We start from the raw sequence: 27,977 nt of genomic DNA, 5'->3' as shown, positions 1-27,977 counted from the left end.
AAACTGACAGGTCTGTACTTGCTGGGCTTATCTTTACATCCTTTTTTGAACAAGGTGTAACATTTGTAATTCTCCAGTCCTTTGGCACCACTCCTGCATCTAAGGAAGATTGGAAAATGATAGCTAGTGCCTCCATAATTTCCAGTCTTACTTCCCTTAATATTCTTGGATGCATATCATCCTGGTGCCTTATCAACTTTAAGTACAGACAGCCTATCCAATACCTCCTCATTTTCAGAATTAAACCCTTCAAGTGTCTGAATTCTTTCACCATGACCTTGGTAAAGACAGATGCAAAGTAATCATTTAACACTTCATCCATGCCCCTACCTCCATGTGTAAATCTCCTCTTTGGTCTCTAATCAACCCAACTCCTCCTTTTACCAACCCTTTACTATTTATATACCTATAGAAAAGCATCTTAGGGAGGAAAAAGAGGTAGAGCAGTTTAAGGAGGGAATTCTAGAGTTTAGGGTCTTGGCAGCTGAAGGCACAGTTAACAATAGTGGAGTGACTAAAATTGGGAACGCACAAGAGGCCAGAATTGGAAGAGTGCAGATACCTTGAAGAGTTGTAGGAATGGAGGAGATTACAGAGATAGGGAGGAGTGAGGCCATGGAGGGATTTGAAAATAAGAATGAGAATTTAAAAATTGAGACATTGCTTATTTGAGAGCCAATCTAGGTCAGCGAGCAGAGGGGTGATGTGTGAATGGGACATGGTGCAAGTTAGGATATGGACAGCAGACTTTTAGACGAGCTCAAGTTTGGGGAGGGTGGAATATGGGAGGCTGGCCAGCAAAGTGTTAGAATTGTTAAGCCAAGAAGTAACAAAGTCATGGATCAGTAGCATGTGAGCTGAGGCAAGGATGGAGTTTGGCAATGTTATGGAGATGGAACTTGGTGGTGGGGGTATGCAATCAGAAGCTCATCCTGGGGTCAAATATGACACCAAGTCTGTTTCAGACTCAGACAGTTGCCTGGGAGAAGGGTGGAGTCAGTAGCTAGGAAACAGAGATTGGCAATGACTTTGGTCTTCCCAATTCTTAATTGGTGGAAACTTCTGCTCCATTCACTACTGGCTGCTGGACACACATCTTAATGATGTTACAGATGTAAATTGTATCAAAACTCATCATCTTGTCATGTGTGCCAGGCAGCTTTGTAATCACATGATGCATAGCTTTTCTGGATCCTCTTCCTTCCTTGCCCCCACTTTTGTAATTTTCCTGGAGAGTTTACCCACGCAAAATATAAAGTAAGTTTTCTCAGAAGAGACCAAAATAGAGCCACTAAAATGCTTAGCCTGAAGAAAGGTCTGTCCCTCCTTCAGGATCCCACTAGGTCTATCAATCCTCATTGCCATAGGACACAGTGAAGAAATCCCAGGAGGATTCACTGTTTTGTCCATTATGCACTTGTTTTGCAGTTCATTATAGTAATGTGGTCTTGACGTTACAAAGGCCTCGAGAGAAGTGACATGCAAAGATCGGGGAATCTGGCGGCATTGGGAAGTTAGGTTTATGAAAGCAAACAACAATTTACTTTTCAGACAGTGAAAACAGAAAACCTGTCACATATAAGACGAGAGGGCTTGGAGCTCCATTAGATTCCATCCAAAGAAGTGTGCAATTAAAATTGCTTTCAAAAGGCTTTAGCAAATGAGTAGCAACTACAGATCTTAGTACCACAAATACTTCACAGCCTGTGATGACATCAGATAAATCCACCCTCTTGATTAATGATGTTGATGTTTTTTGATTACAATGCTAACCTTGGAGATAAGCGGAGACATATTAGGTGAACTGCATCTCAAGTTAAATTATCCCACTCTTGGGCTGTCATTGTGTTCTCAAATAGTTGCTTCATAATAATTGTATGGCACCAAAAAATGTTGAATCTTTCTCCATGGAGATGTGAGCATTGGGTCGTGATGGTAACAGGAGTTCCAGCTCATCCCCTTGGTCAAGTTTCACAATTCCTAAACCAGAAAGACACAGTTAACAAAAGAATGAAACCTATTCCAGCTCATAGACAAGATGGTTGAAAACGGTCTTTATGAAGGACTGTTCTTCTAATTTGACCTTACCTCAACTGATTTATCATGAATGCATTGACAAAGTGTATTCATCAGCTGGTGTATGTTAAAGTAAATTTTAATTTGTATGCACAAGTGAGTCACAAGCGGTATCTGAATGAGGGACCAAATCATGATCCCAGTCAGGACCAAACAGAGGTGGGACCAGAAAAAAATGGCTACTGAGCAGGGCAGACAGAATTCCCACCTCCATTCCCGCCCTCAGCCATTTGCATGAGCATGGGGGAGGCTATTTTAATTTTCATGGAGGACTATAGCAGTTGTTGGGTTTTATACCAGCTACATGGAGGCATGAATCATTGATTGGAGGCAAGGAGTGTTTAAAAGGTGAGTAAAATGGCTTTGTTTCCTTTCCAGTTCATCATAAAATGCTGCAGGTGAGTTGTGTCTGTGTTCAGTAAGGTGTTATGATTGAAAGGTTTAACTACCAATTAAACAATGCGTTTGCTAGATTGTTACTTCTGCCAACTGGCAAGCTGTGAAGTTAAAGATCAACATTGTAAATGTGGAAAAGTCTTCAGATGAGTAAAAAAAATCATCTAATGGATAAAATGATGGAATACATTTCACACTATTGAAAGGGTAGCCTAGTATGATAATTTCTAATTGTTCATATGCTCAATCTAGACATCTATTGAGATAGCAGTTCTGAAGTTTATCTGTTTACTCCGGGAGTTTTATGGGCTTTTGGCTGCAATCCAACAGTTTAATAATTTTATAAATGTTTGCCTTTGTTCATTCAATTGGTTTGAAGAGTCTGTTTACTTGGAGTTTTATGGGTAATTGTATGGCTTCCAACTGTTTTAATAGTGCTTGTGAGTTCTGTTCATAAAGTGGGGTGAGGGTAAGGGAATGAAGGAGTAGGGTAAGCAGATGAGAGACGAGGGGGTGAAGGTGAGGGGGGTGAGATTAAGGGGGTACGGTTAGACGGCGGGATTTAAACTGGTCAGAAGTTGCAGCTGTCTGTAGATGAGCCGCTGATTGCATCGGGAGCACCAGACCAATATCATATCATCACAGTCTGTAACATTGTGGCCCATCAGATCTCTCATGCCTTCATCGTCATCAAGGTTGGAGATTAAACTTTTGTTGAATGTGGAAAGTAGAATGACATGCCAGCAGCAGCACCAACCATATAATGAGGAAACAACTTTGTGAAACTACAGCTCATGGCTATCTACATGCAAAAAATAAAAAAAGAAAGCAGCAGGTTATTGGCAGTGATCCCACAACAAACAGATCTATACAAAGCTCCGTAGCCCTACTACATATGATTCAGAATGTTGGTGGATAATCAGGCAAGTAAAGAGAGAAGGTTCCATGAACGTCCCCACCTTCAACAGTGTTGGAGCGCAATATTTGAGTACTCAAGACAGGTGAAACATGCACAAACGTCCTCAGCCAAAAGTGTAAGATTAATAACCCCACTTGTCTCCTCCGAAGGTCTGCATAATCATAGAAGGCAGTGTCCAGCCAAATTGCTTCACTTCACATAACAAAGTAAGAAAACATCTGAGGGCAGAGAAATGACAAAGTCTATGGACCTTAATGACATTCTGGTTATTTTGTTGAATTCCTGTACCTCAGATCCAGTAAACCGCCCCCTAACAAAACTAAAATATGGAAAACTGCCCAGGTATGTCTTAGCCACAAACACAGTGGAAATCTTACCAATTTAATTCCTTGCCTATCAGCACAAGCAATATACTGCAGATGCTAAAAATCTGAAATAAAAACAAAAAAAATCTGGAAATTCTGAACAGGGCTGGCAGCATCTGTGGAGAGAGAAACAATTAACATTTCAGGTTGATGACCTTCGGCCAGAATTGAAACAAGAGTGAGGTGTAACAAGTTTTAAAGCAAGGAGGAAGGGAAAGGAGTGCAGGACAAAAGGGATAAGGTAGAAGACCAGGAAGAATGAAATGACAAAAGGGATGAAGGTGCAAGTCAAAATGAGATGGCAAGTAAAGAAACAAAAAATGGATCTAGAGGAAGTGTAAATGGGAAAAGCAGAATCAACACCGACAGATGGCATCCAAAACAAAATGGGGTCAGAAGTTATGATCTGAAATTGTTGAACTCAGTGCTGATTCCTGTAAAAGGCTGTAAAGTGCCTAACTGAAACATAAGGTGCTGTTCCTGAAACTTATATTGAGCTTCATCAGAACAGTTGTAGGAAACTGATGACTGAGAGAACAGAGTGGGATTGAAGCAGAGAATGGAGATGACAGGCATCCAGAAACTCAGGATCACACTTGCAAACTGGACATACGTTTCTGTAAAGTTGTCACTCGCTATAAGCCCACTGACTCCCACCCTGCTTCCTGTAAAGATTTTATTCCATTCTCCCAGTTTCTCTGTTTCTGTCATATCTGTTCTCACTATGCCACTTTCCTCAGCAATGCCTCCAATATGTCTTCCTCTTTCCCTAACCGAGGATTACACCCGCCATGGTTGACAGGGCTCTGGACTATGTTGGTTCCATTTTCTGAACTTCTGCTCTCCCCCTTCCTTTCAATCACTCCTAGAATCATCCCACCAGTCACCATATTCAATGAATCAACCTCTGCCATTTCTGCCACTTCCTGCATGATGCCGCCACCAAACACATCTTCCCCTTGCCTCTCCTTTCGAAAGCATTCGAAAGAGACATCCTGGTCCCCTTCTCAATCACCCCTAACACCGCTGCCCTTCCCATGGCACCTTCCTATACAAGCGTAGGAGATGCAACATCTTCCCTTTTGCTCCTCCCTTCCTACAGTCTAAAGACACCAAACACTGCTTCCAGATAAAACACTTTTAATTTAGTATACTGCATTTGATGCTCACAATGCAGTCTTCTCTACATTGGGGAGACCAAATGCATAATGGATGACTGCTTTGTGGAACACTTCCGTTCAGTCTGCAAGCATAACCTCAAGCTTGTAGTCATCTGTCATTTTAATTTTCCTCCCCACTCTCACTCTGACCTCTCTCCTTAGCCTCCTATGAAGCCTAAAGTAAGTTCGTGAACATCACCTCAACTTGCGATTAGGTAATTTACAACCTTTCAGACTCAACACTGTGCTTAACAATGTTAAATCAAGACCTCTGCTTCCAATATTTTTGATGACACATGTTGGTAGTGATCCTGTCATTATCATTTTCATCTCCTCTAGACACATCTTTTGTTGTTTTTACTTGCCCTGTTACCATCTCATTATACCTTGCACCATCATCTTTCATCTTGTTTAATCTCTCCAGTCTTCCACCCTATCACAGACCTTCCCTTCTGCTCTTTTCCCTCTCCTCACTTTCCCTATCTCTTTACTTGTTTAAAACCTGTTCCCTGACATGTTCCAGTCCTTACGAAAGATCAACCTGAAACTTTCACTCTGTTTCTCCCACACATGATCTGTTGAGTATTTCCAGCATTTTTTGTTTTTAGTAATGGAAGAAATCAACAATAGTACCAGTCACCTAATTATCAATAACCTGCTTGCTGACTTTTAGTTCATTTTGTTACAGACCTCGCCAGACTTTTGTTCCAGTTAGGGACACGAGCTGAATGTCTGAGGAATGAGATCAAGGTAGCATTCAAAAAAGAATGGTACTAAAGAGTCCAAGCAAAATAAGGATCCAGAGAAAAGTGTCCAATTGCTGAAGTCATACCTGCTATAAAAGAAAATAGTTGTAATATTTAGAAGGCAATCATCACAGCCATCCGATATTGCCAGCTAGTTTCTTCAACTGTTTCTTCAATGATCTTCCATCTGTCTTAAGGTCAGGGCCAGAATTTTCTATCGGGTGTCATGGCGAGCATGAGTGCACAATATGGCAAGAAGGCCAAAATTCAGTTTTACATTGTCATGAAACCAGTTTGTGATTGTCTGCCCCACCTGCCAGTGGCATGCTGCCTTTCCCACCATCCAATATCAGAAACATAATTTCAATGCACTTGCATCTCATCATCTTGCCTACACGCCGGAATCAACCCCTGCATCAAATTAACTGCCCACATTGGTGGGAAAACACGCCAGCCTAGAACACAGGTGCTGTTTGAGAGTGTGATCAGTGAGTGGGCAGAGATGTAGGTCAGCTCAGATGGCCAACTGAAAGAGAACCCCAGCAGGCAGCATTAAAAATGCTTGGGACTGTAAGATGAGTGTGATGGATGAAGGCTCCACGTGCATGGGAGAGTGCTTGAACGAGGCTCCATAAGGCAAACACCCTCGTAAGGATCCTGCACTACATCATCCCTCTCTCAACGCAACTGTTGAATGCTTTCTCTCCTGTTTTTGACTCTGTTGTCATGCACTAATTATCTCTACATTGGTTCACAGGGATCTCTGCCAGGTGACCCAACACCCTTAGCCATCCTGTCCCTCAGCTCTATCCAGGTCCTCATCTCCAGCCAAGAGGACACCAACTCCATTGAAGGGTTGAAAGTAAGCAGCCTGGAAGACCCGGCACAGCGCTCACCCACAACCTCCACCAGCACGGAGACACACACATCAGTGGGACCTAGATCTAGAGCAGGCTCAGGTTCACAACCTGATGGTCACTGCATGGACTCAGGTCCACAGCAGGAGGAGGCAGGTTCAGCTTCTGCATCTCATTAGTATCTAGTTGTTCCTCTCTTCCTGATAATGCCCAAGTTTCTGCACTCACAAGGCCGGTCTCACAACCATCTTGTAGATTCTTCCTGTCAGTTTCAGGGATACTTTTCTATCACCTAATACTCCACTGCACTTCTTCCCATCACTCCAGCCAGAGCTAATTGTTGCTTAATTTCCATTTCCATACTTTGGCCACCAGTGACCCAGGTACATTAAGCTAGCTACTTGTCCATTAAGGACCGGGATAATATCAAGTTGGGTTGACAAATGGCAGATTATGCCCCCACATACACATTTCTCCTTCCAGAATCATCCTTGATCCAGCTGCATGCAGCTGAACTGCTAGTGGAGGATGGGGGTTATGCGGTGGGTGGGAGGGAGGACTCATGAAGCCTGTAAATGAAGCTGAAAGACAACATTACACATTATTCATTGAAAGTGAATATATTTACAGATTACAAAGTGAAAAAAATGTGTTCGCACATGCAAGCACTTGTGATCAGAAATTCTTAACTTTTCTAGTCTTACCACTTCTTCTAGGTACTGCCCTGACAGCCACAGGAGGAGTGGAGACAGCCTATGCAATGGTTGGCCCTGTTGCCTCCGATGACTTCGGTGTGGTCCTCTGGAGAGCTGAGGCCTTGAGGGCCCCAGCCTGCTTTGGCTATCCTCCTGTGGGCTAGCTGCTCCCTCTGCAGTGACAGAGAACGAGATTGAAGGGGTCATAGGAAAAGGGGCCTCAGATAGAGCCGACAGCCTCTGAGATTCCTGAGTCGATGATCTAGGGGTGTCCAACTGCTGCTCCTCCTCCCTTCGGGTGCCTGAGGGCCCTGGCCTGACTTCTTGAGGGGAAGAAGCACCTGGAGAGATGTCAAGGTGCCTCGTTTCCCTCTCGCATTGCCACTGCAGGAGCTCACGCATAGCTACCACGATGGAGTGCAGGTCTGGCGCATCTCCACGTTCTGCTGGACCAGGCTCTCCATGGCATCCGCCATCTTCCCCACGGAGACCTCCATAGATGCACACATGGGCACCACTTCATCAGAGAGCAGGCAGACACACTCCTCCAACTCGTATGCCACTCTGTTGACGGCTTCCAACTGTTCCCCTACCTTCTGCTGACTCTCCACGATGTGTTAGAAGGTCTAATTCAGAGGTAACCCATCTGACTCGGACCTCACAGATGCCTCTACCCCAGCAGTCCTCCGAGTGCCAAGGAGCTCGGCTGAACCTGCCTCCTCCTGCTGCGGACATGAGTCCATGCAGTGACCATCAGGTTGTGAACCTGATCCTGCTCTAGATCTAGGTCCCACTGATGTGTGTGTCTCCGTGCTGGTGGAGGTTGTGGGTAAGCGCTGTGCCAGGTCTTCCAGGCTGCTTACTTTCAACCCTTCAATAGAGTTGGTGTCTTCTTGGCTGGAGATGAGGACCTGGATAGAGCTGAGGGACAGGATGGCTAAGGGTGTTGAGTCACCTGGCGGAGCTCCCTGTGAACCAACGTAGAGATAATTAGTGCATGACAACAAAGTCAAAAACAGGAGAGAAAGCATTCAACAGTTGCATTGAGAGAGGGATGATGTAGTGCAGGATCCTTACGAGGGTGTTTGCCTCCGACCATGTTGTCACCTCAGGCACAATTCACGTCCTCACCAGTCAGCGTAATGGCACGCTCCTCAAAGTGACTGAGGGGTCTAATGTGGGCCACTCCACCCTGAGTCTGGGACCACTCCCTGCTGTTGAGAGCCAGCTTTTCCTGCATGAAAACAGGTGAGAGAGTGTGAGCAGGATGCCTACCAGGTGAGATGATAAGGATGCCTGGCATGTGTGGGTGGTGAGTGGTGCCATGGATGGGATGAGGACACGATCTGCAGGGCAGATGAAGGCGTGTGCGAGAGAGTGAATGGTGATGTCCCTTGAACTGGCAGTGAGTGAGATCCCTGTGAATGTGTGATGGGCTTGAGTGTGTGAGTTGACAGTGATGAGAACAGCAACTTATCCTGGGGAACGAAGATCATTCATCCTCTTTTGGCACTGGGTGGCTGTCCCCTTTTGCACAGCATTGGCGCTGACCACCACTGCCACTGCCTCCCATGCTGGATTGATGACCTTGCTTGCTGCTCTTTGCCCAGGGCGGGGGATAGAAGGTATCATGGTGGGCCTCCACTGGATCTAGTAATGCTTCGAGGGAAGCGTTGCTAAATCTGGGGGCAGCATGCTTCCTCGCTTTGGCAACCACCAGTTCCCAGCAACTTCCTATCCCTTGAAAAGCGCTAGCTCTGTGCAGGGGCGGCCTTGAAATATAGCGCCGGATTACTGAAGGCCTGATGTGACGGCAGGTCGGGTGAATCAGAGGCCATCCTGCCAGCCTGTGCTTCTGGGGAAAGCATAATTAACGAGGTGGGAGTCACTGGGAATGGGACGATATGGCACAAAAAACCTCCATTGCAGCCAACAGGTTAAACGTCCTTTTTCCCACCCGCTAGCACACTTAGCACAAATCTTGGACGATTCCACCCCAAGACTGGGCCTGCTCTAAGATGAGTTCAGCTGCATTCACAGCTTCTTCTTCTTTTGGCTTCTCCCATTTTACTTGGGTTTGCCACAATGCTGGTTGATCACCCTTCTCCATCTCCGCCTGTCAATCACTCATTTCTCTTCCAATCCCTCTGCCATTAAATCTCTTGCTATTGCATTTTTCTATCTGGTATTAGGTCTTCCACTCCTCCATCTTCCTGAGAGTCCCATCCCCATGACTCACCTCACCACATTCCCTCTATCTTTCTCTCCACAACAGATGACCACGCCATTTCAATCTCTTCTCGGCTACTTTCTTTGATGCTTCCACAATCTTCACTGACCCTCTGATGTACTGGTTCCTGATTTTGTCCTTTCTTGTTACTCCACATATCCAACTTAGCTTCTGCATCTCAATAGTATCTAGTTGTTCCTCTCTTCCTGATAATGCCCAAGTTTCTGCACTCACAAGGCTGGTCTCACAACCATCTTGTAGATTCTTCCTGTCAGTTTCAGGGATACTTTTCTATCACCTAATACTCCACTGCACTTCTTCCCATCACTCCAGCCAGAGCTAATTGTTGCTTAATTTCCATTTCCATACTTTGGCCACCAGTGACCCAGGTACATTAAGCTAGCTACTTGTCCATTAAGGACCGGGATAATATCAAGTTGGGTTGACAAATGGCAGATAATGGCAACATTATTGCCACATAAATGTCTCTAATGAGAAGTGGCTTGAACACCTTCCCTAATCTTCAGGAGAATTGCCAACAACATACTGAGGGTTACCATTAATCTTCACTGGATCAATTATATTGACAACGTGCAGGACAGTGGCAGGGTACTTTGCAAAGTGGTCCCACAACCAACCGATCAGAGTCTCCTAACCCATCATCTCCGGACTTTCCAAGGTCTCTCCGACATCTACAGTGATCAAATCAGGAGTGTGATGAAATGCTCACAATTCAGTTGGACAGGAACAGCTGCAGGAACAAGAGGTTTGACAGCTTTCAGGCAGAGCAGACCTCTTCTTTGGTGTCATTGCCATTACACTCAATATCCACACCTTCACAACTGGTGCATTGCAACACTTATCAAGCATCTTTCAGGTCAATGACCTCTAACACCAAAAGCATCAAGATCATGCACCACCACCACCTCCAAGTCACACACCATCCTGAGTTATCCTTGTACTACCATTGCTTCATTATCACTGGCTAAAATGCAGGTACCCCCTTCCGAGCACATTTGTGGGAGCATTCTCACCACAGGGACTTCAATAATTCAAAAAGAAAGTCCGGCATCACCTTCCCAGGGCAGCTAGGGATGGGCAATAAATGCAGCCTTGATAGCATCATCTACATTCCAAGAACAAATAATAAAGAAATAAATAAACCAGATATGTACAACTTTTACATATGCTGTTAGTACCAAGTTATATTTGAGACTTTGTTCTTCTGGCTGAGGTGTTTGCTAATAAAGAAGATACTCTGGCCCATGAGCTTGCCAGAAAGGTCAAATGACTGGTGGCAGAACATAAATGTTGTCAATGGACTCCACTTGACTTTATTTGCAATCAGAGGCAATTGAGGAAATTTGCTCCTGGGGTGGATTTTAGTATCTCCAATAACGCTGCTAATGTAATATCTACATCACAGGGCTGCAACCAAAGGTACTCTTGTCATTGTCATTGGAGGCAACTGTGTGAAGTTGAGGGGGCATTAATCAGTTTTCCATTTTCTGCTGTTGTTAGCGTATAGTTTAGTCAATCATTTGTTTTTACTCGGCATTCCAGAAAGTAATATTTAGCTTTTCTGGCTACATGGTTTACATTGTGTGTGATTCTGGTCTTACCAGCAGTGAAACAAGTATTACTGGCTGTGTTATTTGGCATGTTTTGAATGCAGCGAAATAGCGTCATTATACGTCGCTCATTCCCAACGACATTAATCTTCTTTCTCCGGACTACATGGCCCATGGCCATGCAGTTATCATAGTACAGAACCTGCGAAATGCACAATCATTAAATAAATAGAATGAAGAAATGACAAATACATTGCTAGATTGAAATAACAAACTTGGGAATTCTCATTTGTTGTTGGCATTAGAACACGCTAAATACAGAATCATATTTATTTACAGACATGAGCTATGACTTTGTGTCATTAGAGATGATCACATGTTCAAATATGCTGTGACATGTTGGAAAATTAAACAATTTGATATAAAAAAAATCTTGTATGGAATTGACTGTTAGCAGGATTAGGATCCATGTTTTTTTTTCTGGCTGGTAACTGTGGCAATACTGAAGCCCTGTTCTTCAAGGCACTGTCACTAATTAGATCTTTCGGGGTTGTTGCTAATTACAATGGGTGGGATTAAAGTTTGTTAACTACAGTGAGCTGGGGTTAAGAATTGCTAATTATAATAAGTAGGCCTGTTCGTTAATTACAGTTGGAATGATTGAAAGGTTGCCACCATACTCATGGTTGGATCGTTAATTGGTTACAGTTTATTAATTAGAGTAAGAGAGATTAGGGTTTTGTTAATTGTTGGAATGAGGATGGGTTATTAATCAGGATAAATGGAGTTGTATAGTTGTTAATTTGAGTGGGTGGAGTTGATGATTAAAGTAGGTAAAGATCAGGGTTAATTAGAATAGTTGGGGAGTGGTATTAGTTGGAGTAGATGGGTTGGGAGTTGTTAATTAGAGTAAGTGGGGCTGAGTTTGCTAATTGAAAACATTATTAATTGAAGGTGTTATACATTGTCATTCAGAGTCCATAGTTATGAAAAAATACAAATCAGTTTCATTACTGCAGCTTGAATTCTTAGGCTGTGTTATTACTGAACTAAACAGAATGATTGAATGTGTATGTCTGTGTATACCTTGAGCATAAGAATTTATCACAATTCCTTAATTGGATGTTGTAAGTTCTTGCTGAGGGCAAAATCAGAATTTACTATATCAATTTGTTGACACCGCAGAGTACATCTGCATTAACCCAATAATGACAGCTATTCATAAATGCCATATTATTCACTTTTGTTCTGAATAACTAGAAACTGTGTTAAGGCATAACCTTATTCTAGCAGTATTTCTTCAAATATAGATTAGAGGAAAATAAACTGTCTTTGACATCACTGGAGGGACTGATATGAAGAAACCCAATAAACATAACATAATCTAAACTATCTACTGATAACTGTACTTCCTCAAACTGTCTGACTTGTAACTTTTTTTACCCTTTGTTAATTACTAATGTTAGCCAGCTACTGTGTATAGCTGGCCTCAAATTCTTCGAGCCATTTCCCTGATGTCATGTCTATTCACTGATAAAAGGCAAAATAAGCTAAAATGCATTTAATTAACAATAACCCTTTCTTTTGAATTCTGAGGGTAAGACTACATTGAGAATACTGATATCAAGATCCTTTTAAAAATGACACCCTGAAGAAGGAATTAAATCATTTAAAACATTAGTAAATGTATGCTCCAATTGTAGTTCTTTGCCAATGTAGTTCTGTTATGTTAGTTACATTGTAAAGTTACATTTTAAAACATTGTAATAAAATTTCTTTGTGAACCAGTGTGTTACTTACACCATAGATGTTTAGCCATTCTTCTACCTTATTGGTTTCTTGTCTTATTGGTTATGTATTTTTGTTTTTTGTAGATAGTTGCCATTTGCTTTATTGACTAATTACATTATTCAATCCTTTCAAGTAATTTTAATTTCCTCATCACATTTCACTGCAAAATATTCCACATGATCCCATTAGATCAAGAATCACATTCCATCTAAAAAAATCCTGTCGCATGAGCACTATGATAATAACTCACCCATCCCATTTTATGCCGCTAAAAGCAAAATTTATCACATAATCGACACGAGTGAATCACACATTTACCTGTAAGTTTAGCTCTAAGAACCTGTCATGCCTTCTGCAAACAGTGCAATCCTTCCTCTCAAACTTTGACTTAATTTCAATTAAACTTGAAGTAATTCAAACTTTACCTATTTCTGCAGGCATAGTACAATTTAGCTTCATTATTGACACGCTCTGCTCCATCTTCCCAAGGATGGGCTTAACTCTGCTCTGCTTTCAGCGTGGTAGGCTGCCTCTCTGTCCGTGGCCCAGGGCCTGCCTCTCTCTCTCTCTCTCTGCCTTTGGCCGAGGCCCTGCCTCTCTCTATTTTTTGTGTAGGGCCTGCCTCTCCCTACCGTTGTGCAAGGGTTTTCCTTTGTTCTGCTTCCTAGGCATGAGCCAGCCTGGGCCAGTTTGGACTCCTGACGAAATATCTCCAGGCAGCAGGATGTGAATCAACTGTCCATCAAAATTGAATACGTTACATTTCTATCGATCTGGGAATGCCCCGACATGCTTCTCCAGCGTTGTGAGAAATACATTGTAAAAAGGACAGTCTTATGGACTGATGCTATTATTGTATTTCAATATTATACTCTATATATTCTGGTTTGTATTGTGTTTATGTATTATTTAAGTCAATTAGTTATAGCTTCTATGCGTTTATCTGAAAACTTAACATTTGCTGTTGTTTAAAAGAGGAAAAACAACATTGTGGCTATCCCACATGATTTCCAATATTTGATGCTGCAGTTAAGGGGTAATTATTAATCCTGGGCACACTATCCAAGCGATGACATGCATAAGATTGGAGATTTCTGATCATGGTTTGTCGTTGCCAACTTCACTTGGATGTATTCCCGGAGGTATTATCATATGACCTCCCACCTCCAATCTTCCTGCCCAATCAAAGCTTTTTCCATCTGCAATATTTTTATAGCGAATAAGCAAAAATGCTCAAAGAAGATAAAAAATACCTTTTTGTGACCCTATGATTATTTTTTCTCTCAGCTTACTCAAAATATCCAGGAAATTAATACCTGATTTCTGGAGATTGTAGGGCAATCCTGGAGGGTTAGCAACTATGCCTATGCTCTGATTTTGGAAGTATATTTTATTTATTTACTCTTTCATAGGATGTGGGCATTGTTGGCAAGGCCAGCACTTGTTTCCAATCCCTAATTGTCCTTGAACTGAGGGGCTTGCTGGGCCAATTTAGAGGGCAGCTAAGAGTCAGATCTGGAGTCACATGTAGGCCAGACCAGGTAAGGTTGGCAGATTTCCTTCTCTAAAGGGCATTTGTGAACCAGATGTGTTTTTACGACAATAAACAATGTTTTCATGGTCACTATTACTGAAACTATCTTTTAATTCCAGATTTTATGAATTGAGTGTAAATCCCACCAGCTGTTGTGTTGGGATTTGAGCCCATGTCTCCATAGCATTAGTCTGGGCCTCCAGATTACTAGTCCAGCAATACCATTACGTCACTGTCTCACCATAAATAACCATGAACTTAACAGGAAAGTGCTGGGAGAAAGTCCAAACTGGAAAATTCTACTTAAGCAGACACAATTTGTAGTTTGTAACCACATTTAAGATTTGCAAGTTACTAAAAACCTCACTTCCCAAATTTGTCCAGTTTTACCAGCTCTAGAGCTCATTAATTGCTGTTACGTTGGTGCTTACCTGACTGTACACAGTGTAATAGCCATTTTCTCTCACAACTATTTTATTGGAAATTGCCTCCAATGCCTCACCCCTCTTTGAAGCCACATTCCAAGGAATAAAGGTTGAATCATCTGCTGATATAACATTGATGTAGCAATGAAGAACAAAGCAAGAACATTATTGCAGTTGTGAGGATGTTATAGCTATTATAATTGGATTTGCAGATACTGGCTGAGTTAAACCAACAACAATGTGAAAAGAAAACACAATGAATGCATACATATTTTCTAAGAATTTGCATTCGTGGTTGTATTAGTAGTTTATTTAAACAGTTTGAAACATTGATACTGATCTCTTAAAATTTATATTTCACTCCACTTTAATATTTTTCACTTCATTCATAAATAATGGATGCATTTGTTGTTTATGAATTGAGAAAACAAGCATGTGATCTCTGCCAAACACTGTTACTGGCCAAAGAAGAGATGAGGAAAAGTGGTTGGGCATATGAGACTTGTTTGGTGCTTGAACAATAGAGTAGCAGCTTCCAATTTCCACCTGCCCCCACCTAACCCCAACCACCCACCCCATATGACTTGCTGGCACATTTTGGAAAATATTAGAACTCATGTCCTACTCTCTGATCTCTTGCACTGTGGAACATTAATGCACCATGTCACTATGTACCTAGTTTGCATAACCAGATCTGGCAGTAAAAAGCGAACTAAGTCTTTAAACTTTAACCTGATTACAATGTTAATCAAAAGTAAAAATGTGAATAAAAAGCAACTGTTAGTACAGGATTGGTTGGGAAACCGCTTTGCCTGATTATCATTGGGGATTGAAGAGTATTAATTGTAGAGCATTCTTGTGAGATGAATTTGGCGGGCAAATTCAATATCATAAATTTCTTCACTGACAAGCGGGTTTGGAAGCTAGAGGAAGGCAACCTCCTCTAGGTAGTCACAAAAAAATCTGTTTATAATTTGAAGTCACTGTTGGCAATGTGATGGATTACCAATTGATACTGTCACCAAGGGCAGGGATGTATGTTCACACCCCTATCTTTTACACCTTGTGGTGCTGACCTTAAAAGCATTGGTGTAAAAAGACACTGATCTATAACACTGACTAAAATTGAGTGGATGTAGGAGGAGGAAAGTGAAACAAAATGATAAGATTAGGAAGTGGTTGAGAGGAATTATTTTCACTTTTGAGAGTGTAGTCCCATGGGACCTGCAACTGAAAGAAATGCTCAGCGAGCATCTTCCACTCTAACACACATGAGCACCTCGGAAAACTATGCTATTAAAACACTCAATGCTCTGCAATTTTTCCCTAAACCCATGAGCCACTCCAGACCCCTCTGTGTAAGAGCATCCTTAAAACTCTGTAATCAAGTTTGTCATCTTTCTTAGTCTTCCCTTCTTCTTAGCATCCATTTATTTCTTTATGCCTCTGTGAAGTGTCTTGGACCATTTTTCCATATTAAATGTGCCTCATAAATGTAAATTGTTTTGATCACAATTTGCCACCACAATAAAAGATATCCTCAAGGTTCTATCTCCTGTACCAAATGTTTCATGTCTTGATCAGTACTCCTGACTATTAACTGTGAATTGGAACCTCTGAGAGGACAGGAAAGTAATTTGGTAGCAAACAAGCAGAAGCTGATGGAGAATCTTAACAAGTACTTTGCTTCAGCATTTATAGAAGAGAATGATACTAAGGAGGAAGTAAAGCCTGAAATGCTTAAAACTATTATAGTAAATAAAAGGGCATGTATGAAACAAGTCATTAAGTTAAAAAAGCTCAAAGTGCTAGGACTTGATATATGATATCCAGGGGATCCTAAAGGAAATTAGATTTAAAAAAGCAGAGGCCCTAGAAATTATATTTCAGGGTTTTACATAGTATTCACAACACCAAAACAGGCCCTGGTAAATTACCTTGCAGAGTTATGCTTCTCTTAGCATTAGGAATCAGCTGGAGGAATGATAGCTGTTCTACAAAGAAAAGATTGATTAATATTCCATTAATTGCAATTTATTACCACACTCTTCACTGATAAATGATTAACATGAATGCTTTGAGTTATGTTGTAGATTGTGGTTCCCCTTTTTTATACTCACAATGATGTAATACAGCCTGAATTGACTCAACCATTCCACACCCATGAAACTTGAAACCCAGTATGGGGCTTTAATAAAGCCTCCTTCTTGGTTACAATCTACCAAGGATTGACATGACCTTCAAACAACAACTTCAAGCATTAATGATCCAAGCTGCAGCTAGTTTTCATTATCATGTTGCCACCATGCCCTTCAGCAAAAGAAGCTGTCTCTATCTCTCCTCCCTTCTCCTACAATGGGGTCTATTCTTTCTCCTTTAATAAGGTCTCTGTCCTCACATGCAGTAGATTCTCTCCCCTCCCCTCAAAACCCGAGGTCCCACGCAACTCCCATTGCTCATACCATGCATATCTAGAGTATTGTGTCACATTGGTGTGCTGGAGTCTGTGCATATATGTGAATGAAGAAAGAATAACTGGAAAAGGATAACAGTAGCCCTCCACTTCAGCTATACCCAGGCCTACATGCTCATCGTTCATTGGCAACAGGATGAAGGAATTAAGCCTTTGAAAGTCCTGTTCAAATTTGTCCCCACCTGTTTTGCATCACCTTGGAAATGTAATTAGCTACTGCCAGTACTGCAACACGGGCTGACAATGAATCGACAAGCTGACTAATGCTGCACCCAATTTTATTTTTCAGTTAAGCCAATGAGCTGAAAATTAGCTTGGTGTAAAACAGGTTGCTGATTCGCCCTTAGCCTGAATTGCCCTACTGAGCCGAGAAGTAGAGCTGGAGGGAGGGACTGAGAGGAAGGGGGAGGGGGTAATGCTTTGAGGTCGGGAAACCTGGAAGAACAAGTTTTCTGCGGGTCCTACTGAATTTAACAGATGGACCTGATCAACATTCTTTTAGCTCTGTTTCCCAGCTGCAGCCAGCCACAATGAGACCATTGGGTGGTAGGCAGTGGCGCCATGCTGGATTTGAGGAGAGGAGAGGAAGAAGAGAAGGATCAGAAAGGCCTGGGTTGTCTGGGGTGTGGGTGAGGTCAGAGGAAAGATTGGGGTCCAGGCCAGGTATGAGATTAGAGGCCAGAAGGGTGATTGGAGGCCAGAAGATCGATCGAGGGCTGGAGCCGAGGGTGATCTGAGGCCTTGTGGAAGAGATGGGAAGGGCCAGAGTGAGGGGATGGATGGGGGGAGAACAGAAGGAGGGTTGAGGTTTGACCAATCATGGTGGTGTTGGTGATGCAAGTACACTGGATCCAGCAGATAAGTGAAAAGGCACATACGTCCTGGATCCAGAAAGTCTCACTCTCGGCCGCTAGTTTTCCTGAGGCCCGGAAACATTGTACAGCCAGAATTAAATTTAAAATTGTGGTTAAATATGAGGCTTGCTGCCTTATTTAAATTTCAAATCTGCCTCCAGGAAGTGGGTTGGTTGCCCAACGCCATCCCAGCTCCTACACGCAATTCTCAGGATTTGAGATTGGGTTTCTGGTTTTGGACATTTTACCATCCCACCCATCCAACCCAAACCCACTTGGCTCAAAATTTTCCCCATTCTGTCAAGTTGTCTATAGAGCTTTGACTATCAGTATACCTCAGCTTGCTTGTAATCAGATGTGCGTACATCATTAGGCTAGCTTTTGTTGTAAGTTTGTTGGAACTTTTCCGATGCAGGTATGGCTATTTCCAGTTTTATGAAAGTGTGGCTGGCTCCATTATGGGCAGGTACATGAAACTTCAAGCAGTTATGAAAGAACATGCATGGACAGCCTCGAGATATCCCATTCCTCATGTATGAGCACAGATAGTGAGTGACAGCAGTCTATTTCTCATGGGGGACATACAGCAGAACCTATCTTAAGAACATAAGGAATTGGAGCAGGAGTGGACCATAAGGCCCCTCAAGCCTGCACTGCCATTCAATATGATCATGGCCGATCTTCTGCCTCAACGATCCTGCCCACTTCCCCTATCCCTTGATTCCCTAAGAGATGTAAGATCTAACTATCCCAGCCTTGAACATATGCAACGATGGAACATCCGCAACCCTCTGGGGTAAAGAATTGCAAAGATTCACAACCTTGAAGTGAAGAACTTTCTCCTCTTCTCAGTCCCAAATGATCGACCCTTGATGCAGAGGCTGTGCCCCCATATTCTAGATTCCCTAGCCAGGGGAAGCAACCTCTCAGTGTCTATCTCGTAAACTCCTTCAGAGACCTGTATATTTCGATAAGATCACCTCTTATTCTTCCATACTTGAGAGTATAGGCCCAATTTACTCAGCCTCTCATCATTGGAAAACCCAGTCATCGCAGGGACCAACCTAGTGATCAGCCGGTTGCTACGCAAGCATACGTCCAAGCAGGAGTCCCTGGGCAGGGAACAAGAACAGGAAATCTAGTTGATTTTTCCAGTCTAGGGGCATTGAAGCCAATGTTTAGCTGCTGCTCAGGCTAAACTCATTAAAAATCAAACCCCTGATATTTCTGTATGGCTCAATAGCCCACTATGCATAGTACTATAAAACAACAATTTTCACATATAAAGCATTTCTAATGCAGTAAAACTTCCCAAGATACTTCACAGGAATGTTACCAAACAAAATTCAACACCAATCTGCATAAGGAAATATTAGGTCAGATGACAAAAGGTTTGTTCGAAGAGCGAGGTTGCAAACAGAGTCCTAAAGGAGGAAAAAGCGGGAAGGAGGCAGCGAAATTTACAGAGGAAATTCCATATCTTGGCCTCGGCAGCTGAAGGCACAGCTGCCATTGATGGAGAAATGAAAACTGGGGATGCTCAAGAGCCCAGAATTGGAGGAATGTGGATTGCCTTGGATTGTAGGACTGGAGCAGATTACAGAGATAGGGAAGGGCCAGGCAATGGAGGGATTTGAAAACAATGAGAATTTCAAAGTCAAGGCATCGTTTAACCAGTTGACAATGTAGGTCAGAGAGCACAGGCATGGTGGTTGGGTGGTACTTAATGTGAGTTAGGCGACAGGGAGCAGAGTTTTGGATAAGCTTAGGTTTTTGGAGGGTGGAAGTTGAGCTGGAAAAAGTTTAACATTTATATTTTACTTCTGTATTGTTACTGGTAGTTTCTGAATACTTGGAAAAAATTTATAACCTTTGTCACGGAACATTCACATTTAATGGGAAGATTCTGTACGAGAACAGCCCTGGTGTCAACTTGCCTTCTGTATTGTCTTCCCTCTGTGTGGGGAAATACTCAACCCCTGCTTGGCATTCCCCTCTGAAAACACCAACTGAGATCAAGAACTCAGCCTGTGGGAAAAATTGTGACACCATGGGCTAAATTCCCCAGCGGGCTGGGATCGGAGGCAGGCAAGAGCTAAAAATAGCCTCGCTGTCTGACATGTTAGTTCCCCAGCTCCATCCTGTTCCTGGGTCATTTTCGTGGGGGAAGGATGGGGGAGGGCATGCGGGAGGGGGTGGGTGGGGGGGTGCGGGATGTGGTTGAGGGGGGGGTGGCGGGGGGGGGTTGGTGGCAGGGCTACCCACCCGCATGTGGCCATCATGGCTCATGAAGAACTTATTGAGGAAGATTAAAGGAGGCCAGCTGAGATTTTCCAGTTGAACTCCGGGTCCCCACATTTGATGGGGGCCAGTCTAGATGCACAGAGTCTGCCTCCCAGTGGCAGACCAGGGCGAGAGGGTGCAGTGCTGCAGGCAGGCCTAGAGGTCCACTCTGCCCATCCTCGTGCAGGAGTAGCCACAGGTCATCCAGTGGAGGGGCTCCCCCCAACACAGTGATGCTCTTGCTGCATGATACATTTTTTAATTGAAGTTTAAAAATTTTAGAGAGAGGGTACCTCCATTTTGAAGCACCCTTACCCTCCACAGAGCCCAGCTAGAGGGCCTCTGATTGACCCTCCAGCTTCATGAGCCCGCCCTCCATCATCAGTTGGATGGCAAGCCTGTCTCCAGGCCAATTAAAGATTACCCCTGCTCCCCCCCTCCCCCACCTTGAAAATCATGGCAGGTGACTTTTTCTTATGGTGAGGTGGGGGGATGCGGTTTGGGACCCAGAAATGGTTCAGACCTCTCTTTCCTGCTCCTGTGGGGAAATCGTGCCCCATGTATCAGAACTCGAAAATGCTGAAACCTACACCATTCTTAGGTCCATTTTGAATGTCATTTTATAATCTGTCACTTACTTTCACAGGATCTTATCTCTCTTCTTTTCCTTGAGATGCTCCTGAGTTCATAGTTCTTCTCATTCAGTTCAGTTAACTCTTCTTTAATTTGGAATTTGGCATTATTGTTATTTTTTAGATTTTCAGTCAGGTCTTCCTAAGGAGAATTGTAAAGAAAATGTGTCTTGAAACGTTATTCCCTTTGTTTTTCTCCTCTCCCCCAGAATCAAGAGCTGATTCTTGTTGCTGTTTTATTCAACAGGTTATGGCTGTCCTCTAATTACTTATCCCAGTGATCATTCTTCATGCGTTATGTCTATACTAACTGAATGCCAACACACTAATCTACAATGGGAGTCATGAATCTGATCTTAATCTGGTCAATGTTCAACACCTGCACTTCCCAAGGACTCACAAAATGGAAATCTGGAACCGGAAACTCAGGTGACATTTTCACAGAATCACAGAATCTCACAGTGCAGAAGAGGCCCTTCAGCCCATCGAGTCTGCACCGACATGTGAGAAACACCTGAGCTACCTCCTAACCCCATTTACCAGCACTTGGCCCATAGCCTTGAATGTTATGACGTGCCAAGTGCTCATCCAAGTACTTTTTAAAGGATAAAAACAAAAAACTGCGGATGCTGGAAATCCAAAACAAAAACAGAATTACCTGGAAAAACTCAGCAGGTCTGGCAGCATCGGCAGAGAAGAAAAGAGTTGACGTTTCGCGTCCTCATGACCCTTCAGCAGAACTGAGTGAATCTTAGGAAATGAGTGAAATATAAGCTGGTTCAAGGTTGGGGTGAGGGGGGGTGGGGGCGGGGAGAGAGAGAGAATTTGTGGGGGTGGTGTGGTTGTAGGGACAAGCAAGCAGTGAAAGGAGCAGATAATCAAAAGATGTCACAAACAACAGAACAAAAGAACACAAAAGTATTGATTTTGGTGATATTATCTAAACGAATGTGCTAATTAAGAATGGATGGTAGGGCACTCAAGGTACAGCTCTAGTGGGGGTGGGGTAGAAAGGCTAGCAGGGCATAAAAGATTTAAAAATAATGGAAATAGGTGGGAAAAGAAAAATCTATATAAATTATTGGAAAAAACAAAAGGAAAGGGGAAGAAACAGAAAGGGGGTGGAGATGGAGGAGGGAGCTCAAGATCTAAAATTGTTGAATTCAATATTCAGTCCGGAAGGCTGTAAAGTGCCTAGTCGGAAGATGAGGTGCTGTTCCTTCAGTTTGCGTTGGGCTTCACTGGAACAATGCAGCAAGCTGAGGACAGACATGTGGGCAAGATAGCAGGGTGGAGTGTTAAAATGGCAAGCGACAGGGAGGTTTGGGTCATTCTTGCGGACAGACCGAAGGTGTTCTGCAAAGCAGTCGCCCAGTTTATGTTTGGTCTCTCCAACGTAGAGGAGACCGCATTGGGAGCAATGAATGCAGTAGACTAAGTTGGGGGAAATGCAAGTGAAATGCTGCTTCACTTGAAAGGAGTGTTTGGGCCCTTGGATCGTGAGGAGAGAGGAAGTGAAGGGGCAGGTGTTGCATTTTTTGCGTGGGCATGGGGAGGTGCCATAGGTGGGGGTTGAGGAGTAGGGGGTGATGGAGGAGTGGACCAGGGTGTCCTGGAGGGAACGATCCCTACGGAATGCTGCCGGCGGGGGTGGGGGGGTGAAGGGAAGATGTGTGTGGTGGTGGCATCATGCTGGAGTTGGCGGAAATGGCGGAGGATGATCCTTTGAATGCGGAGGCTGGTGGGGTGATAAGTGAGGACAAGGGGGACCCTATCATGTTTCTGAGAGGGAGGGGAAGGCATGAGGGCGGATGCACGGGAGATGGGCCAGACACGTTTGAAGGCCCTGTCAACGACCGTGGGTGGAAAACCTTGGTTAAAGGAGGAGGACATGTCAGAAGAACTGTTTTTGAAGGTAGCATCATCAGAACAGATGCGACGGAGGCAAAGGAACTGAGAGAATGGGATGGAGTCCTTACAGGAAGCCGGGTGTGAGGAGCTGTAGTCGAGGTAGCTGTGGGAGTCGGGAGGCTTGTAATGGATATTGGTGGAGAGTCTATCACCAGAAATTGAGACAGAGAGGTCAAAGAAGGGAAGGGAAGTGTCAGAGATGGATCATGTGAAAATGATGGAGGGGTGGAGATTGGAAGCAAAATTAATAAATTTTTCCAAGTCCTGACGAGAGCAAGAAGCAGCACCGAAATAATCATCGATGTACCAGAGAAAGAGTTGTGGAAGGGGGCTGGAGCAGGACTGGAACAAGGAATGTTCCACATACCCTATAAAGAGACAGGCATAGCTGGAGCCCATGCGGGTACCCATAGCCAAACCTTTTATTTGGAGGAAGTGAGAGGAATTGAAGGAAAAATTGTTCAGTGTGAGAACAAGTTCAGCCAGATGGAGGAGAGTAGTGGTGGATGGGGATTGTTTGGGCCTCTGTTCGAGGAAGAAGCTAAGGGCCCTCAGACCATCCTGGTGGGGGATGGAGGTGTAGAGGGATTGGACGTCCATGGTGAAGAGGAAGCGGTTGGGGGCCAGGGAACTGGAAATTGTTGATGTGACGTAAGGTGTCAGAGGAATCACGGATGTAGGTGGGAAGGGACTGGACAAGGGGAGAGAGAAGAGAGTCAAGATAATGAGAAATGAGTTCCATGGGGCAGGAGCAAGCTGACACAATCGGTCTACCGGGACAGTTCTGTTTGTGGATTTTGGGTAGGAGGTAGAAGCGGGCCGTCCGAGTATGGGCGACTATCAGGTTGGAAGCTGTGGGAGGAGATGAGGTCAGTGACAGTCCTGAAAACAATGGCTTGATGTTCAGTGGTGGGGTCATGGTCCAGGGAGAGGTAGGAGAAAGTGTCTGCGAGTTGATGCTCAGCCTCCGCGAGGTAGAGGTCAGTGCGCCAGACAACAACAACCTCGTGTCCGAGGTTTTCCACCCACGGTCGTTGACAGGGCCCTCGACCGTGTCCGAGGTTTTCCACCCATGGTCGTTGACAGAGCCCTCAACCGTGTCCGGCGCATCTCCCACGCATCTGCCCTCATGCCTTCCCCTCCCTCCCAGAAACATGATAAGGTCCCCCTTGTCCTCACTTATCACCCCACCAGCCTCCGCATTCAAAGGATCATCCTCTGCCATTTCCGCCAACTCCAGCATGATGCCACCACCACACACACCTTCCCTTCACCCCCCTGGCAGCATTCCGTAGGGATCGTTCCCTCCAGGACACCCTGGTCCATTCCTCCATCACCCCCTACTCCTCAACCCCCTCCTATGGCATCACCCCATGCCCACACAAAAGATGCAACACCTGCCCCTTCACTTCCTCTCTCCTCACCGTCCAAGGGCCCAAACACTCCTTTCAAGTGAAGCAGCATTTCACTTGCATTTCCCCCAACTTAGTCTACTGCATTCGTTGCTCCCAATGTGGTCTCCTCTACGTTGGAGAGACCAAACATAAACTGGGCGACTGCTTTGCAGAACACCTTCGGTCTGTCCGCAAGAATGACCCAAACCTCCCTGTCGCTTGCCATTTTAACACTCCACCCTGCTCTCTTGCCCACATGTCTGTCCTTGGCTTGCTGCATTGTTCCAGTGAAGCCCAATGCAAACTGAAGGAACAGCACCTCATCTTCCGACTAGGCACTTTACAGCCTTTCGGACTGAATATTGAATTCAACAACTTTAGATCTTGAACTCCCTCCTCCATCTCCACCCCCTTTCTGTTTCTTCCCCCTTCCTTTTGTTTTTTCCAATAATTTATATAGATTTTTCTTTTCCCACCTATTTCCATTATTTTTAAATCTTTTATGGCCTTCTAGCCTTTCTACCCCACCCCCACTAGAGCTGTACCTTGAGTGCCCTGCCATCCATTCTTAATTAGCACATTCATTTAGATAATATCACCAAAATCAACACCTCTGTGTTCTTTTGTTCTTTTGTCAGTGACATCTTTTGATTATCTGCTCCTATCACTGCTTGCTTATCCCTACAACCAACCCAGCACCCCCAACTTCTCTCCCCCCCTCCCCCCCCCCCCCCCACACACACACACACACACACACCAGCTTATATTTTGCTTATATTTCACTCATTTCCTAAGATTCACAGTTCTGCTGAAGGGTCATGAGGACTCGAAACGTCAACTCTTTTCTTCTCCGCCGATGCTGCCAGACCTGCTGAGTTTTTCCAGGTAATTCTGTTTTTGTTTTGTATTTTTTAAAGGATGTGAGGCAACCCACCTCCACCACCCTCCCAGGCCGTCACCACTCTTTGGGTAAAAAAGTTTTTACTCACATCCCTCCCTAAACCTCCGGTCCCTCATCTTGAACTTATGCCCCCTTGTGACTGACCCTTCAACTAAGGGGAACAGCTGCTCCCTGTCCATGCCCCTCATAATCTTGTACACCTCGATCAGGTCACCCCTCAGTCTTCTCTGCTCCAACGAAAACAACCCAAGTCTATCCAACGGGAGAAATTGAAACCCAATATGATGCAACAGTACTTTCTTGTGCCATCTTACTACTGCCTAATTAGTTTAGTGCTGCTATGTTTTTGGGTAACAGAGCACTTGGAGCATTAATGTTTTATCCTGGGCATTTGGATTCCAATTTCGTCCAAGCTAATGGAACAAAAACTATCCTCTGAAGTTTCAATTCACTTTCTTGTGGTGTGAGAACATTAAATAAAACTGTCCAAATATTTGGTCTAAATTGACAGCTACACTCATAAACTGGTGCAATGGGGAGAGGTTTCCTTCTGACATTGAGGTTTAGTCACATTACTGGGGCACGGTGGAATAAGTTACTGACAGGGTTACAAACCCTAGGAAGTACCAAGGATCAGAGGGACTTCGGTGTGCATGTCCACTAGTCCCTTAAGGCAGCGGGACAGGTAGATATGGTGGTTAAGAAGGCATATGGGATACTTGCCTTTATTAGCAGAGGAATAGAACATAAGAACAGGGAGGTTATGCTGGAACCTAATCGCTGGTTAGGCCACAGCTAGAGTATTGCGTGCAGTTCTGGAATCTGCAATATAGGAAGGATGTGATTGCACTAGAGAGAGTGCAGAGGAGATTTACCAGGATGTTGCCTGGGCTGGATAGACTGGGGTTATTTTCCCTGGAGCAGAGGAGAGTGAGGACATGATTGAGGTGTATAAAATTATGAGGGGCATAGATAGGGTAGACAGGAAGGGATCAATAACCAAGGGGCATAGATTTAAGGTAAAGGGCAGGAGGTTTAGAGGGATGTGAGAAAGAAGTTTTTCACCCAGAGGGTGGTGGGAATCTGGAACTCACTGCCTGAAAGGGTGGTAGATGCAGAAAACCTCATGACACTTAAGTATTTGGATGTGCACTTGCGATGCCATGGCATATAAGGCTATGGGCCTAGTGCTGGAAAATGGGATTAGAATAGTTAAGTAGTTGTTTGACTGGCACAGACTTGATGGGCCGAAGGGCCTTTTTCTGTGCTGTAGACCTCTATGACTCTATAAGTTCACAGAATCACAGAATGCAGAAGAGGCCCTTCAGCCCATCGAGTCTGCACTGACACGTGAGAAACACCTGACCTACCTACCTAACCCCATTTACCAGCACTTGGCCCATTGCCTTGAATGTTATGATGTGCCAAGTGCTCATCCAAGTACTTTTTAAAGGATGTGAGACAACCCGTCTCCACCACCCTCCCAGGCAGAGCATTCCAAACCGTCACCACCCTCTGGGTAAAAAAGTTTTTCCTCACATCCCCCCTAAACCTCCTGCCCCTCATCTTGAACTTGTGTCCCCTCGTGACTGACCCTTCAACTAAGGGGAACAGCTGCTCCCTATCCATCTTGCCTATGCCCCTCATATCTTGTACGCCTCGATCAGGTCGCCCCTTAGTCTTCTCTGCTCCAACAAAAACAACCCAAGTCTATCCAACCTCTTTTCCTAACTTAAATGTTTCATCCCAGGCAACATCCTGGTGAATCTCCTCTGCACCCCCTCCAGTGCAATCACATCCTTCCTATAATATGGCAACCAGAACTGCACACCCGTACTCCAGCTGTGGCCTCACCAAGGTTCTATACAACTCCAATATGACCTCCTTACTTTTGTGATCTATGCCTCGATTTATAAAGGCAATATGCCTTTTTCACCATCCCACTAACATGCCCCTCTGCCTTCAGATGTCTATGGACACACACGCCAAGGTCCCTTTGTTCCTCAGAGCTTCCTAGTGTCATGCCGTTCATTGAATACTTCCTTGTCAAATTACTCCTTCCAAAGTGTATCACCTCATGTTTTCGGGGTTAAATTCCTTCTGCCACTTATCTGCCCATTTGACCAACTAAATGTGAATTGCACTATAATTGATATGACAATAAAGGGAAGTATATCCTTCAAATAACTTATTTTATATCTGCCAAGGAGCTCCATGAATGAAAATGCCATTAATTAGTGAGAATGACCAATTTCTTAGCTTCATCAACACTAAATTGGTGAGGGGGAGAGGAGGCATACTATTAAAGAATGACTGACAACTGAGAATAGAGAACAGCACTTTGAGAAAGCTCTGCAAGTGAAAACAATCTGAGAGATCGAGTGGAAATTTTTCCTTACCATTTCTTTCTCATGTTCCACTGAATCATCCTCAAGATTTATTCTTGCCCTCTTGTTAAAAACATGAAGCTGTTTGTGGACTTTTGCCAGTTCACTCCGTAGGTCACTTATTTGCTGCAGTAAAATCACCAGCAGTGACAAACAGCATAAAACAGCCAAGAAGAGAACAACAACAATCCCAACCAGCCCTCTCGAGGTAGATCTGGTCCTTGAGTCTGATAATTTAATCCAACATTTGGGTTGCATTGTTAATAATTATTTTTTTTAGTCCAAGTCACCCTGATACAATTCTTTTACTCAACAGAGGAAGTTCACATGACAGAAGGCACTATTTTGAAATGGGAACAGGAAATTGCATATCTATG

At 43.9% G+C, this 27,977-nt stretch overlaps 1 protein-coding gene across 4 annotated transcripts; it reads right to left on the bottom strand.

Annotated features, from left to right (window-relative positions):
* Nucleotides 1-27,936, bottom strand: LOC121281731 (tumor necrosis factor ligand superfamily member 13B-like). Of its 4 annotated transcripts, none has more exons than XM_041194638.1 (6): nucleotides 27,613-27,936; nucleotides 21,014-21,149; nucleotides 16,703-16,759; nucleotides 14,772-14,887; nucleotides 11,067-11,217; nucleotides 1-1,980 (listed from the first exon to the last, which is right to left on the bottom strand). In XM_041194638.1, the coding sequence occupies exons 1-6, from the start codon at nucleotides 27,856-27,858 to the stop codon at nucleotides 1,865-1,867; spliced, it is 822 nt and encodes a 273-aa protein (XP_041050572.1). In that variant the 5' UTR covers nucleotides 27,859-27,936; the 3' UTR covers nucleotides 1-1,864. The 4 variants fall into 4 exon arrangements, with proteins under 4 accessions (XP_041050572.1, XP_041050573.1, XP_041050575.1 ...); XM_041194639.1 differs by having other exon boundaries at nucleotides 14,772-14,884; XM_041194641.1 differs by lacking the exon at nucleotides 16,703-16,759.
* Nucleotides 27,937-27,977: the final 41 nt, after the last annotated feature.

The sequence above is a fragment of the Carcharodon carcharias genome, chromosome 9 (genome assembly GCF_017639515.1).
Source record: "Carcharodon carcharias isolate sCarCar2 chromosome 9, sCarCar2.pri, whole genome shotgun sequence".
In the NCBI taxonomy this organism is placed as follows: Eukaryota; Metazoa; Chordata; class Chondrichthyes; order Lamniformes; family Lamnidae; genus Carcharodon; species Carcharodon carcharias.
Note: the sequence above shows the minus strand (reverse complement) of the source record. Positions and strands in the feature narration are given on the sequence as shown.

Coding starts and splice junctions, on each gene's coding strand:
- LOC121281731 (XM_041194638.1), bottom strand. CDS start 27,858: ATGCAACCCAAATGTTGGATTAAATTATCAGACTCAAGGACCAGATCT. Junction 14,888..16,702: donor GAGAAGCATAACTCTGCAAG/GTAATTTACCAG, acceptor ATGTTATATCAG/CAGATGATTCAACCTTTATT. Junction 1,981..11,066: donor TAATACTTGTTTCACTGCTG/GTAAGACCAGAA, acceptor TTTCTGGTTTAG/GAATTGTGAAACTTGACCAA.